The following is a 12,346-nucleotide window of genomic DNA, read 5'->3' as shown; positions in this document are numbered from 1 at the left end:
TTGCCTTTCATGCACAAGGCCCTGGGTTCAATCCCCAGCACCACAAAAAAAGTATCTTACTGAATGGTTGACATCACTACCAAATGTGAAAGCCACCTCTTTTAACTCTCATTAAAATTTGTATGAAATTAAATACTATGTCATTAATCATACGGTTTATGTGATATGTATTTATTCATTTTTATTTCAGGAACCATTGACATTAAGGGATGTGGTCATTGATTTTTCTGAAGAGGAATGGATATGCCTGGACCCTTCTCAGCAGACTTTATATGGAGATGTGATGTTAGAGATCTATAGAAACCTACTCTTTATTGGTGAGCCTAAATTTCATTCAGAATTTCTAATTCAAAACCAATATTTAATTTTTTAACTGTATAGAGTATCTTATGCCAGCTTCTATTTTGCATGAAAAAGTTTTAGTTTCTTGTTTTTAGGACAAAGATTGGGCATTTGTTTATGTAGAAAAGTAAATGTTAAAGATTTTTCTTTATATTTAACTTATCATTTCTAAGTAGTGCTCACAATGTAGAGAAAAAAAGGTTTCAAAGTATTTTAGTGTTTTTGTCTGAAAAAAATGATTTGGAAAATAATTGTGTAGAATCTTATAGAGTGTTTTCTCTTTTTTTCTATGGAGGACAACATTAAAAAGATTTCTGTAGTTACCAAGAAAATAACAAAATGTGACATATTCTATTTTCCATCAAAAACATCTTGTTGTCTATAAGTTGTCCTTGGTCACCTTTCTGTCCCTAAAGAAATAACCTTGGGATTTAAAAGAAAACAGACAATAGACATATATCAAAGTGGGTAGAAATTAATGAAGCAAAGAATACAGATAAGCAGTTCAAATGTCAAAGAGGAATTCACATTTTAAAATGTTAATTAATAAACTAAAATCTGACACAATTAATTTTTTTCAAGCCTAGGTTTGTTTCTGTTGCAATAATTATAGAGGATTCCATGTTCTATGCTTACCATGCTTATCAATTATTTAAGCTCCTTCTTGTTCTCCAGTGATCTCCCTACATTCAAATTAACAAAGCATTGAAGGAAAATTAAAAATAAAAGTCAGAGACAAGAAGCAGGAAAGGTGGCATAATGGCATGGAGGCCAAGCTGCCCAGCTTTTTTTATATCAGTAGGTTAATCTAGGTCATTGGCATCACTACTATATATTGTTCATTTTATTACTAGGCAGGTTAGAAACTTAGCAACATTATGGACCTGATTCCTCAGTTGCAATATGCAATGTTAGGAGTTTTGTGTAGCTCTCAAGAAAGTCCATTATATAAACTTACTGTTGTGTGGACAGGTTTAGGCTCAGTGAAACATTGTGCTTATCTATAAAGAGAGTTCCTTTATTCCCAGGAGCATGTGCCAGAGATCATATTTGAGGCTGATAACCCTCTAGTGCAGAGCCCTTTCAAGCAGGGAATTGCTATAGCAGCTTGACATTGCACGTGTGTTTTATTATTTTACTAGTTCCTGGGGAAACTGGGGGGCATTCTAAGGGTGGGAAGCAGAGTGCCTGTTACCCCTGGGAGTTTGCTCACCAGAGGAATGCTTCTCTTTTCCACAGTCAAAATTCCTACAAAGTATTCCACAATACCTGTGAGGATATTCATAACCTGACATTTATTGGTATTTGGAGGCTCTCTAAAAAATTTGCTCATTTCCAAATATTTCTAGATAAAACCATTGTAATATATTAATATTATAGGAGAGTTTTTATATAATTTAAATATTTATTCATTCAAAATTTTCTCATCAGAGCTTTATATGAATGCTTATACTGGATATTCTGTGAAATTTTCCTGCCACGTAATGAATAGCAGTATTTCACAATACCTGCTCCTAGTGGTTATGTAACTATAGCTGATCAATGTGGTTTAAAGAAGAATTTTCAGGGCTGAAGCTTTAGTTTAGTGGCAGAGGGCTTGCCTCACACATGTGAGGCATTGTGTTTGTTCCTTAGCACTACATAAAAATAAACAGATACAATAAATGCATTCTGTCCACCTATCACTTCAAAAAAGTTAAAAGAAATATTTCTATTGTAATACAATTATCCAAAATTTTGTGGATTACATTTCTCTAATTCTTGTGTGTGTGTGTGTGTGTGTGTGTGTGTGTGTTTGAGTTTCACTCTTTAGAGAGCTTCAGTGTTGTTAATTAGGTTTTCTCACATCAGTGATATTGTTTTTATTTGTATATCTATATGTTATAATTGAATAAAAATTATCATGATTTGTCACTTTAGGAAAACATTAGTTGAAATTAAACTGCACGTGAACCATGTGCCAATTTTCAAACAAGTATTCTATGATTTTACTTATATGTATAAATATTACCTCTTTTTATATATGATTTTTATATAGTACCTTGATTGTTTATACTCAGTTCTTGTGCTTAATCATATAATGTATCTAAGTATACACACACACACACACACACACACACACACTGCGTATTGAACTCAGAGGTTCTTACAATATTGAATTTTAGTTTACAAAAGACTCTTGCTAAGTAGCTAAAGCTGAAATTCTATTTACATGCCTCAGCCTTTCTTCCAAGTAGCTAGAATTAATGGCATATTCATTATCTCTCTATATATGAATCTGTTCTTTTGTCTAGGAGTAAGACTTTAGCATTTTTAAGGTACCATAAAGATGTTTACAATTCTGTTTATCTTTTATGTATTTGTCAAATTTTTAATTGTGATCAAAACTGTATACTGTACAACTTTCCTGAACCTACTGTCTTATATATTTTGAATTTATTGGTCAATAGTGTTCATTTAAATTGTTTTGTAAGATTTTTTTCTAGAAAGTATGTATCACATAAAAAGTAAGTTCATTTTTCCTCCAAACAAGTGCTCCTTTGTCTCACTTTTTCATCCCTGATGCCATTCTTTTTGGTCTCTATATTTGGTAACAGTAGATATCTCTTATATGTAGAATTACCTTGTATTTGTGTTTTTGTGTGTGTGTGTGTGTGAATTACTATTTCACTTAATATACTATCTTAAAAGTTGATCATTGTAGATATTATATAATTTCTTATCTTTGTAAAGTTTTAAAACTTGTCATAGTTCATTCTAAATTGCCTTCATGTAGTCATATGAAATGTAATTTGATTGGCTTGCCACATTGGTCTCTATTGAATGTTGTTTTAATGAGAATAGATCTGTAAATATATTTTGATTTGACCATCAAGTTGAGGGATAATTGATGTACCTTCAGTTTTATTACTCATGGCTTCCTCATTTAACCTCAAGTTAACATAAATGTATTGAATATTTTAACTTTTATTATTTTCATATAAGGAAGCATTTTCTTTAAATTTTAATATGTGTAATTATGTATGCACCCAGGATATTCCATAGAATTGTTCAAATAACTTATTTTGTACATGCAACAATAATATTGATTTTTTTGATTGGTATTACATGGACTTCGTAGATTACATTGAGTGCTATAGGCTTTTTTTTTCTGTAGCAGAGGTGTTTAACCACTGAGCCACATCTACACCCTTTTTTTGGGAAGGGTACTGGGAATTGATCTTAGGTGCACTTCCCCCTGAGCTACATCCCAAGCCCCATTTTTTATTTAACTTAGAAACATGGTCTCCTTCAGTTGCTTAGCACCTTGCTTTTGATGAGGCTGGATTTGAACTCACAATCCTGCTATCTCAGACTCCTAAGTTGCTTGAATTACAAGTGTGTTACCACACCTGGCTGGCAGCTATTTTTATATTTCATTTTGTGACAATGTCTAGATAAGTTACTTAGGGCCTTGCTTAATTGCTGAACTTGGCTTTAAATTCATACTTATAAATTTTAAATATCACTTTTGCTTTTGATTTCCAACTTATTATGTTACAATGCAACTTCAATATTGTAATATCTGTTAACATTTGTTTTGTGCTTTTAACCTGTTCTCTTTGGAATAATGTTCCATAGACTATAGAGAATATTGCCTCTGTAAGCCAAAATGGTTTTTAATGTTTTTTGAAGGTTTTTTTATTCCTTGGGTAAAAGTGCAATGCTATTTTTTATTCTTTGCATTAATTGGGGATTGATGTCTTATATTATTACTTTGTTGCTTTCTATGATGTTGAATTTTGTCTGTGTTTTCTTTCTGTATATGAAAAACATTATTGGAGTTACAAATGTATTCACTATGATTGTATTCTAGGGATTTGCCATATTTATTTTTATATAATATTCTACTTTGTCTCTTATTTATATAAATATTATCAACAATTTTGAATGTAATATTTGTTTTATCCTTTTGTTTTTAGTCTTTTTGTGACCTTATATCTAAAAAGAATCTTTTGTAAAAGATTTACATCTGACATAGTTAACATGTTTTTTTAGGTTTAATCTTATTTGTCATATTGTGTTTTGATTAGTTTTTTTTTCAAAGTAGTTTATTGATACTTAAATTACTGATGAGGAAGAACTTACTTCTATAGTTTTCAGATTTTGTTGATTTCTTATAATTTTTCTACTATTAAAATATGCCTTAATTTGTAGTTCATACATTTTTATTGTGATATTTTATTTTTATCTATTTCTTTTTTATCTTTGATTTTTATTTTGTCATTCTTTTGGAATTATTTAAGTGCATGAAAACAGTAGAATAAATTGAAAATAACATTCTTATATTCTTAAATGAATATACAACCAGTGTAACTTCACATAATTTACCACCAAAAGAATAGTTTGTTATAATTTATGAATGTATGATATGTGAAGATACATTCTACTGTCATGTATAACTAAAGAAAAAATAATGAAAAAAATAAAGTACTTAGTTTGCACTACATTTTAATCTGAAATAATTCTGGTTTTCTAAAACAATCAGTGTCTTTACATGTGTTGCCATGATTTGTTATTGATGTCACACCTGCTTTTCTGATTTATACTAATAACAAAGATTTATGATAATTTTTATGCTTTAGTTTTCCACATTCTATAGTAGAATGAAATGTTTTGTGTACAATGAAAGTAAAATAAAATATATATTTGTAAATTTTCTTTTCCACAAAAGCTTTTAAATTTTATATGATTTCTGTTGTGCAGATTTATTTTATTGGAAATATTTCACTGATTATTTCTCTTACAGAAGGTCAAGAAGTAAAGCAATTTTTGAATATTTTCATATCTTGAAAGCATATATTTTTCTTAAAGTTCAAGAAAATGGTATTGGTTGATAAAGTATTCTAGGTTCATATTTTCTTTTTCTTTCAACATACATACCTATATATCCCAATTCCTTTCTGGAAGTCTTCTGCAAAGAAATCAACTATTAATCATAAAAGAATATCTTTGTAAATAAAATTTCTCTTTTTCTTAGTTATATCAATTTTTTCTTGAAGAGTTTTAAAAGTTTGATTATAAATTTATTAACTTTTTTCTTTAATTTATTTATTTATTTATTGGGAATTTAACTCAGGAGCACTCAACCATTGAGTCACATCACCAGCACTATTGTGTATTTCATTTAGAGACAGGGTCTCACTGAGGTACTTAGTGCCTCACATTGCTGAGTCTGTCTTTGGACTCGTGATCCTCCTGTCTCAGCCTCCCGAGATGCTGGGATTAAAATCATGCACCACTGTGACCATTATTACCTGTGTCTTTTAATTAATTCTAGCCTTTGATATATTTTCTTCCTCAAATTTTTAATTGATGAGACTGTGTGGGGGGGTGGTTCTGGGGATCAAGCCTAGCCTTTTGCATGTGAGGCAAGCAATCTACCATCTAAAATGTATCCCCAGCCTGAGACATTTTTTAAAGAATATTTCTAGTATATAATTTCTACTTTTTCTGTTGCTTTTTTTCTGATTTTTTTTTCAATTTTCTACATTCTTATTTAGTTTAATAAATATCTTTCAAGTGGTTATTGGGCATTGCTTAGATAATTAACAACATATATTTTCCAACTCTCAATTATTTGTGTGCTTGAGTTGATTATACCCTTTATTGTGTGAGCTATTATTTTCATTGGGATTTTTCTATTTAAAATCTGTTAAACTAGATCATTATAGTCATTTTGGAAAATATTTGGAAGTTACAAAGTAAACAAAAATAGGTCATGTTCAATGATATATAAATGTAATTCCATATAATTGGGAATCTAAAGCAGTGGAATGCCAGTTTGAAATAAATTTCAGCATTGTTATAATAAACTGTCTCAAAAAAAAGTATAAACATAGGAAGGTCTATGGATGTAGTTTAGTGATAGAATACCAGTGTGTTTAATCCTAAGAAATAGTCCCCACAAAGATAAAAAATAACTAAATGAGAAATTTATTTTCTGCAACATTTGAGTCACAGGTGGAGTTCAAATATGTTGAAGTAAAGGGCTGTGATTGTGATAATATCAGTCAGTTTGAATGTTGTCCTCATCTGTGGTGCTACAAATTCTTAAGATGATTTTCAAAGTTCTCACAGTGTTTCTCAGCATATTCTAGTAAATTCTATATATTTTTTGAATAATAATGGCCTTGAATCATACTGTTCTGTGGCTACTCCCCCCACACACCTTGATAAGGTTTTATATATTTGCAGAGTATATTCACCATAGTGTCGTAAGTGGAATAACTTGCTATTTTAATTTTTTTCAGGTCTGACTTCTAATCAAAACCAAGAATTTTCAGAAGAACAAGAAATAAAATATTTTTTGCAAAACTTGATAAAGAGCAGGTATGGATACCAAGACAGTAATAGTAAAGGAATATGAGACAGGGCCATAACTTATGTTAAAAGAGGTAAAGCACCTTATATGTTCTCTAGATCACATAGGATCTAAAAAACAATGACTAGATAATTTTTCCATTTTTTATTTAAGGGAGTATACATCAAAGGTAGGAATGAGATTTCAACAGGAAGAGTCTTTCTTCAGACAGGTAAATTGGCATTCTGGCAAGTCTCACCCATCTCTGTGATGTTATGTGGCTATGTGGCTCCAATGGATGATACCATCTCCAGTGCCATGCTGAATTTAGACAAAACTAGGTAGTATATAACATGTACTGGATCATCTCAAACCAGCTGGATTTCAACTGTGAGTTCCCAGATACCAGACTTTTTTCCCTAATGGCTTCCATGCTTTTTTTTTTTTTTAATTACATGCACAGTTCATAGATATCTTTCAGCAGCTCCATCTGACATGCACTGCTTCATCTTCATAGCAACAGGGATTTTGTTGCTATGAAGGGATTCACTCCAAGTGAATATCCCAAAAGATCTATGCATTCTGTGGTGTGGATGGAATGGGAACAACTTTCCAAGTGTGAGATCCAGAGACTTCCTGGATCCTATACATGTCCCCAGTGAACTAAATCTTGTTTCCATTAGATTTTTCTGAGGCCCTCGCATTACTCATCTGTGCATCTCAAGGAATATGTTTTCAACAAATCAAAAGTATTCTCTAACTGATTTTAGTGAGCTAGTTACATAGAAAGAATTTTAACAACACCCTCAGTGATAGATATTTTTGCTGGAAAATTGAGCAGTCCAGCTCAGATGCAGTTTGCTCTTTGGCTTAATGAAAAATGCTCTAGCACATCAGGGCCATGATTATGTCCCAGTGCCTGCAGTATTCCCCGCAAATTAAAACCAGACAATAGTGTGTTGGAGGCAAGGTGGAACTGTAGAGATATGGGGCATTGGCTAAGCTGGAGAGAGACAACAACACATATGGCAGTCATATTTGAGGACACGTGTGTGCTTTTAAATATATTTGCACAGCATTTTGTAATTATACCCTTCCTCTAAAAAATGAAAAATTCTCTATGTAGTCTACTTCATGCTTTAGTTGGTCACTGGAATAATTTGAAATGCACCATTTTGTAAATATCCACAAATATTTCTGTAGACAAGATAGAAGAGGAAGAGGAGGAGGAGGAGGAGGAGGAGGAGGAGGAGGAGGAGGAGGAGGAGATGATTGTTACTTTACAAAAATGATGCAATGAACAGTTTCTCCGTGTGGCAATGCATGGAATTATAATGAATGTGGGAGTATTTGTACTTACCTACTATTGCTTAATTTAAAGGTATATGTAGATACTCAGACAGACCTCTATATTTATGATAAATCTTTTAGGACCTGTAGACAATCTCTACCCTAGGTAATTAGCAGTATATTAGATGTGGTGTAAAATAATGTAAATTCTGTGAAATTCATTAAAATTTTCTTCTTTTTTAAATCCTAGAAAACACCCATGTGATCATTTAAAAGAGTTTTACAATGATAAATGTGAAAAAGTTTTTAATCCATGCCCCAAATTTATTTATCCAAGCTTTCATAATCAAGAGACAAATTACAGATACAAGGTATGTGAAAGCACTTTTAATAAAACTACAAGAATTCCTGAACTCCAGAGAATTAGTATGGATGAGAAGCCCTACAAATGTAAAAAATATGTAAAAGCATTTAAAGATTCTTCAATTGTTTATCAGAGCAGTGATAAATCCTCCATAAGTAAAGAATGTGAAAAAAATTTTACTCAAATTCCATCCATTACTAAAAATCATAGGCTTTACAATGGAGATATACCTTACAAATTGAAGAAATGTGAAAATGTCTTTAAGTGTTGCTCAAACCTTTTTAAACACTACAGTAATCATACTGGAGAGAAAATCTGGAAATGTAAAGAATGTGGCAAAGCTTTTAATAGAAAATCATACCTTACTGAACACCAGAAAATTCATACTGGAGAAAAGCCATACAAATGTAAAGAATGTGGCAAAGCTTTTAGTCAAAACTCACTTCTTACTCGACACCAGAGACTTCATACAGGAGAAAAGCCATACAAATGTAGAGAATGTGGCAAAGCTTTTAATCAAAGATCACACCTTACACAACACCAGAGAATTCATACTGGAGAAAAGCCATACAAATGTAAAGAATGTGGCAAAGCTTTTAATCAAAACTCACTTCTTACTCAACACCAGAGAATTCATACTGGAGAAAAGCCATACAAATGTAAAGAATGTGGCAAAGCTTTTAATAAAAAATCACGCCTTACTCAACACCAGAGACTTCATACAGGAGAAAAACCATACAAATGTAGAGAATGTGGCAAAGCTTTTAATCAAAGATCATACCTTACACAACACCAGAGAATTCATACTGGAGAAAAGCCATACAAATGTAAAGAATGTGGCAAAGCTTTTAAACAAAGATCATGCCTTACTCAACACCAGATAATTCATACTGGGGAAAAGCCATATAAATGTAAAGAATGTGCCAAAGCTTTTAATCAAAAATCACGCCTTACTCAACACCAGAGACTTCATACAGGAGAAAAGCCATACAAATGTAGAGAATGTGGCAAAGCTTTTAATCAAAGATCACACCTTACACAACACCAGAGAATTCATACTGGAGAAAAGCCATACAAATGTAAAGAATGTGGCAAAGCTTTTAATCAAAAATCATGCCTTTCTCAACACCAGAGAATTCATACTGGAGAAAAGCCATACAAATGTAAAGAATGTGCCAAAGCTTTTAATCGAAAATCACAACTTACTCAACACCAGAGATTTCATACAGGAGAAAAGCCATACAAATGTAAAGAATGTGGCAAAGCTTTTAATCAAAGATCATACCTTATTTGACACCAGAGAATTAATACTGGGGGAAAGCCATACAAGTGTAAAGAATATGGCAAAGCTCTTTATCAAAAATCACACATTTCTCAACACCAGATAATTCATACTGGGGAGAAACCATACAAATGCAAAGAATGTGGCAAAGCTATTCTATTAGGAAAAAGTGTTGTTGTTCATCAAATATTCATACTGGATAAGAGCCATATAAATGTTAAGAATATGGCAAAGTTTTAAGTATGCTTCAAGTGTTAACAAGAAACAGATCATTCATACTTGAGGCAATTCTCACAAATCTATATACTGTAAAAGTCATTTGTTGTAAGATCACACATCATTGGTCACCAGAAACTTCATACTAGAAAGAAAAATTACAATTGCCCAGAGATAGCTCCACAGCACTGACTCCATGAAACTCCAACCCTTGCCCAACTGGCCGTTACTCAGGAGCCCATGGAAGTGGGCAGGAAGCATGGTTGGATCCTTGGCCCTCTTTCCTTCTGAGGACCTCTCCAGGTTCACTTGTCCTTTCCTCAGTTTCTCTGTTTGAATTGATTGAATTCCAATCATTTTTTTTTCCAAAGCTATCTCTGGACTTAAAGGCCTCTTTTGTACCAAACCAACACATTAATAAAACTATCTTATGCCTGAAGTCTATGATCACATCAATGTTTTCCCCATAACCTCAGATGGACAGCATGTTCCTTTGTCAATGTCTTATTTATTTATTTTATTTTATTTTGGGGGGTATAGTGAGGATTGAATTCAGGGGCACTCAAACACTAAGCCACATCCCAGCCCTATTTGTATTTATTTATAGACACAATTTCATTGAGTTGCTTAGGGCCTCACTTTTACTAATAAGGCTGGATTTGAACTTGTGATTCTCCTGCCTCAGCCTCCTGTGCTGCTTGGATGACCAGCATGCATCACTGCATCCAAAAGTCAATGTCTTTTGCTCTGTAGTTAGTTTAATTTTACTCAGGATTTTTATGTCCATAAAAAACATTCAAAAGATGTTTTTGTCACACTTCAAGCATCAGATTCTGGCTTTTTAAATGTCCTGCATGATACATCTTAGCTTTCTACATCAAATGCAGAGTTTTTAAGTTTGAAACCAGGTGGCTGAGAAACAAATATATTGAACAGCAAAATGCAATACATGTTGTGGTTAAATCTACACATGTAGTGGGTGTGAATGCTCACACTGAATAGACAGCAGGAGGACTGTCCATGACCCCTGAGGGCCCTGAGCCTCCATCCATGACTTTGAGCCCCTGAGCCTCCAGAGGGTCTGTACAAATGAGAAAGAAGCACACTACATTTTCCTACCCCTAAACACACTGTAGAATTTACTAGACAGACCAGGGGAAGCACTGTGTGTCTTTGTACCAATGTGTGGCTCTACTTGCATATATATATATTTCATCTGCTTTAGTGAACACTGAGTCAGTACCTGATGAAACATAGTTGCCCTTTTTTTCTCTTAAAAGAAAACCACAGCCCTGCACACTTTTTAAATCAATAACTTTGTTACATTTGAAAAAAAATAAGAATGATTAAAAAATGGTGTCAATGAAAAGCATTTGGACTGATGAGTCCATCCTGCCAGTAACGCTTACAAGGATACAGTTGTGTCACCCAGGAAAAAGCAGGTCTGTCCCAGGCCACACTGTGAAAGCTCAGAAAGTTACATCTTTCCCTGGACCCATCCTTGGCTCTTCAAGGTGCTTCTTCCCAGGGAAGATGTTTTTAACAGTTAATAAAGTATGAGGAAATCTCTTCCACTGCAGTACTTCAGATTCTCTCAGGATTCTGGAAGACTCAGTCTAAAGCTGGGAACAGTGGTACACACTTTTCATCCAAGCAGCAGGGGAGGCTGAGGAAGGAGGATCACAGTTTCAAAACCAGCCTCAGCAATTTCACAAGAATCTAAGCAACTTAGAAAGATCCTAACTCTAAATAAAAAGACTTGGGGACATGGCTCAGTAGTAGAGAGCACTTTGGTTTGATCCCAAGTTAAAAACAAGACAAAGAGACTCGGGATTTGTGGTCATCAGACTCAGTTTTTGCTGTGCATAAGTCTGAACAATTGCATCATTTAAAAAGCTTTTTTTAAAAAAAATGATAATAGCTATAGTTATTTAGTGATCACCATAGTGCTATAAAGCACAGATACCTCCACTGACTTACTGTCACAGAAATACCCCCATGATAATCCCACAATATTAAGATGGTGCCTCTGTTGATGGGGGATTCATTTGGTAGCCTCTGTTCAGTTACTCTCTCACAACAGGTGTGCACTAAACCCCTGAAAGTTCCAGTAATTCAGATCAAAAATCATGCCTTACTCAACACCAGAGAATTCACACTGGAGAAAACCTATACAAATGTAAAGAAGGTGACAAAGCTTTTAATAAAAGATTATGCCTTACTCAACACCAGAGAATTCATACTGGGGAGAAACCATACAAATATCAATAATGTGGTAAAGCTAGGGAACTTAGTAAGATCATAACTCTAAATTAAACAGACCCCAAGAAGGCACAGAGACATCCATGCAAACTCCACTGCAGGTGTGAACTTAACTTTGTGCCTCACTGCTCAGTAGTTCTCAGCCATGGCAGTGGTTTTACCCACTGGACATTGGGCCTTTTAGAGGCATTTTTTTTTATTTTCAAGGTAGGGAATATGATTACTAAACATCATCATGATGGGCAAG

The 12,346-nt window shown here is 33.3% G+C and overlaps 1 protein-coding gene across 1 annotated transcript; it reads left to right on the top strand.

Annotated features, from left to right (window-relative positions):
- Positions 1-283: 283 nt before the first annotated feature.
- Positions 284-12,108, top strand: LOC139702078 (zinc finger protein 420-like). Its single transcript, XM_071602173.1, has 5 exons — positions 284-317; positions 6,636-6,714; positions 8,226-9,610; positions 9,695-9,763; positions 12,026-12,108. The coding sequence occupies exons 1-5, from the start codon at positions 284-286 to the stop codon at positions 12,106-12,108; spliced, it is 1,650 nt and encodes a 549-aa protein (XP_071458274.1).
- Positions 12,109-12,346: the final 238 nt, after the last annotated feature.

This window comes from Marmota flaviventris, chromosome 15 (assembly GCF_047511675.1).
Source record: "Marmota flaviventris isolate mMarFla1 chromosome 15, mMarFla1.hap1, whole genome shotgun sequence".
NCBI lineage: Eukaryota > Metazoa > Chordata > Mammalia > Rodentia > Sciuridae > Marmota > Marmota flaviventris.
This window is presented reverse-complemented; position numbering and strand designations above follow the sequence as displayed.

Excerpts from the sequence above, each read along its gene's own strand:
- LOC139702078 (XM_071602173.1), top strand. The coding sequence starts at position 284 with ATGTTAGAGATCTATAGAAACCTACTCTTTATTG. Across the intron at positions 6,715-8,225 it reads CAAAACTTGATAAAGAGCAG|AAAACACCCATGTGATCATT; the intron begins GTATGGATACCA and ends TTTAAATCCTAG. Across the intron at positions 9,764-12,025 it reads ACCATACAAATGCAAAGAAT|GTGACAAAGCTTTTAATAAA; the intron begins GTGGCAAAGCTA and ends AATGTAAAGAAG.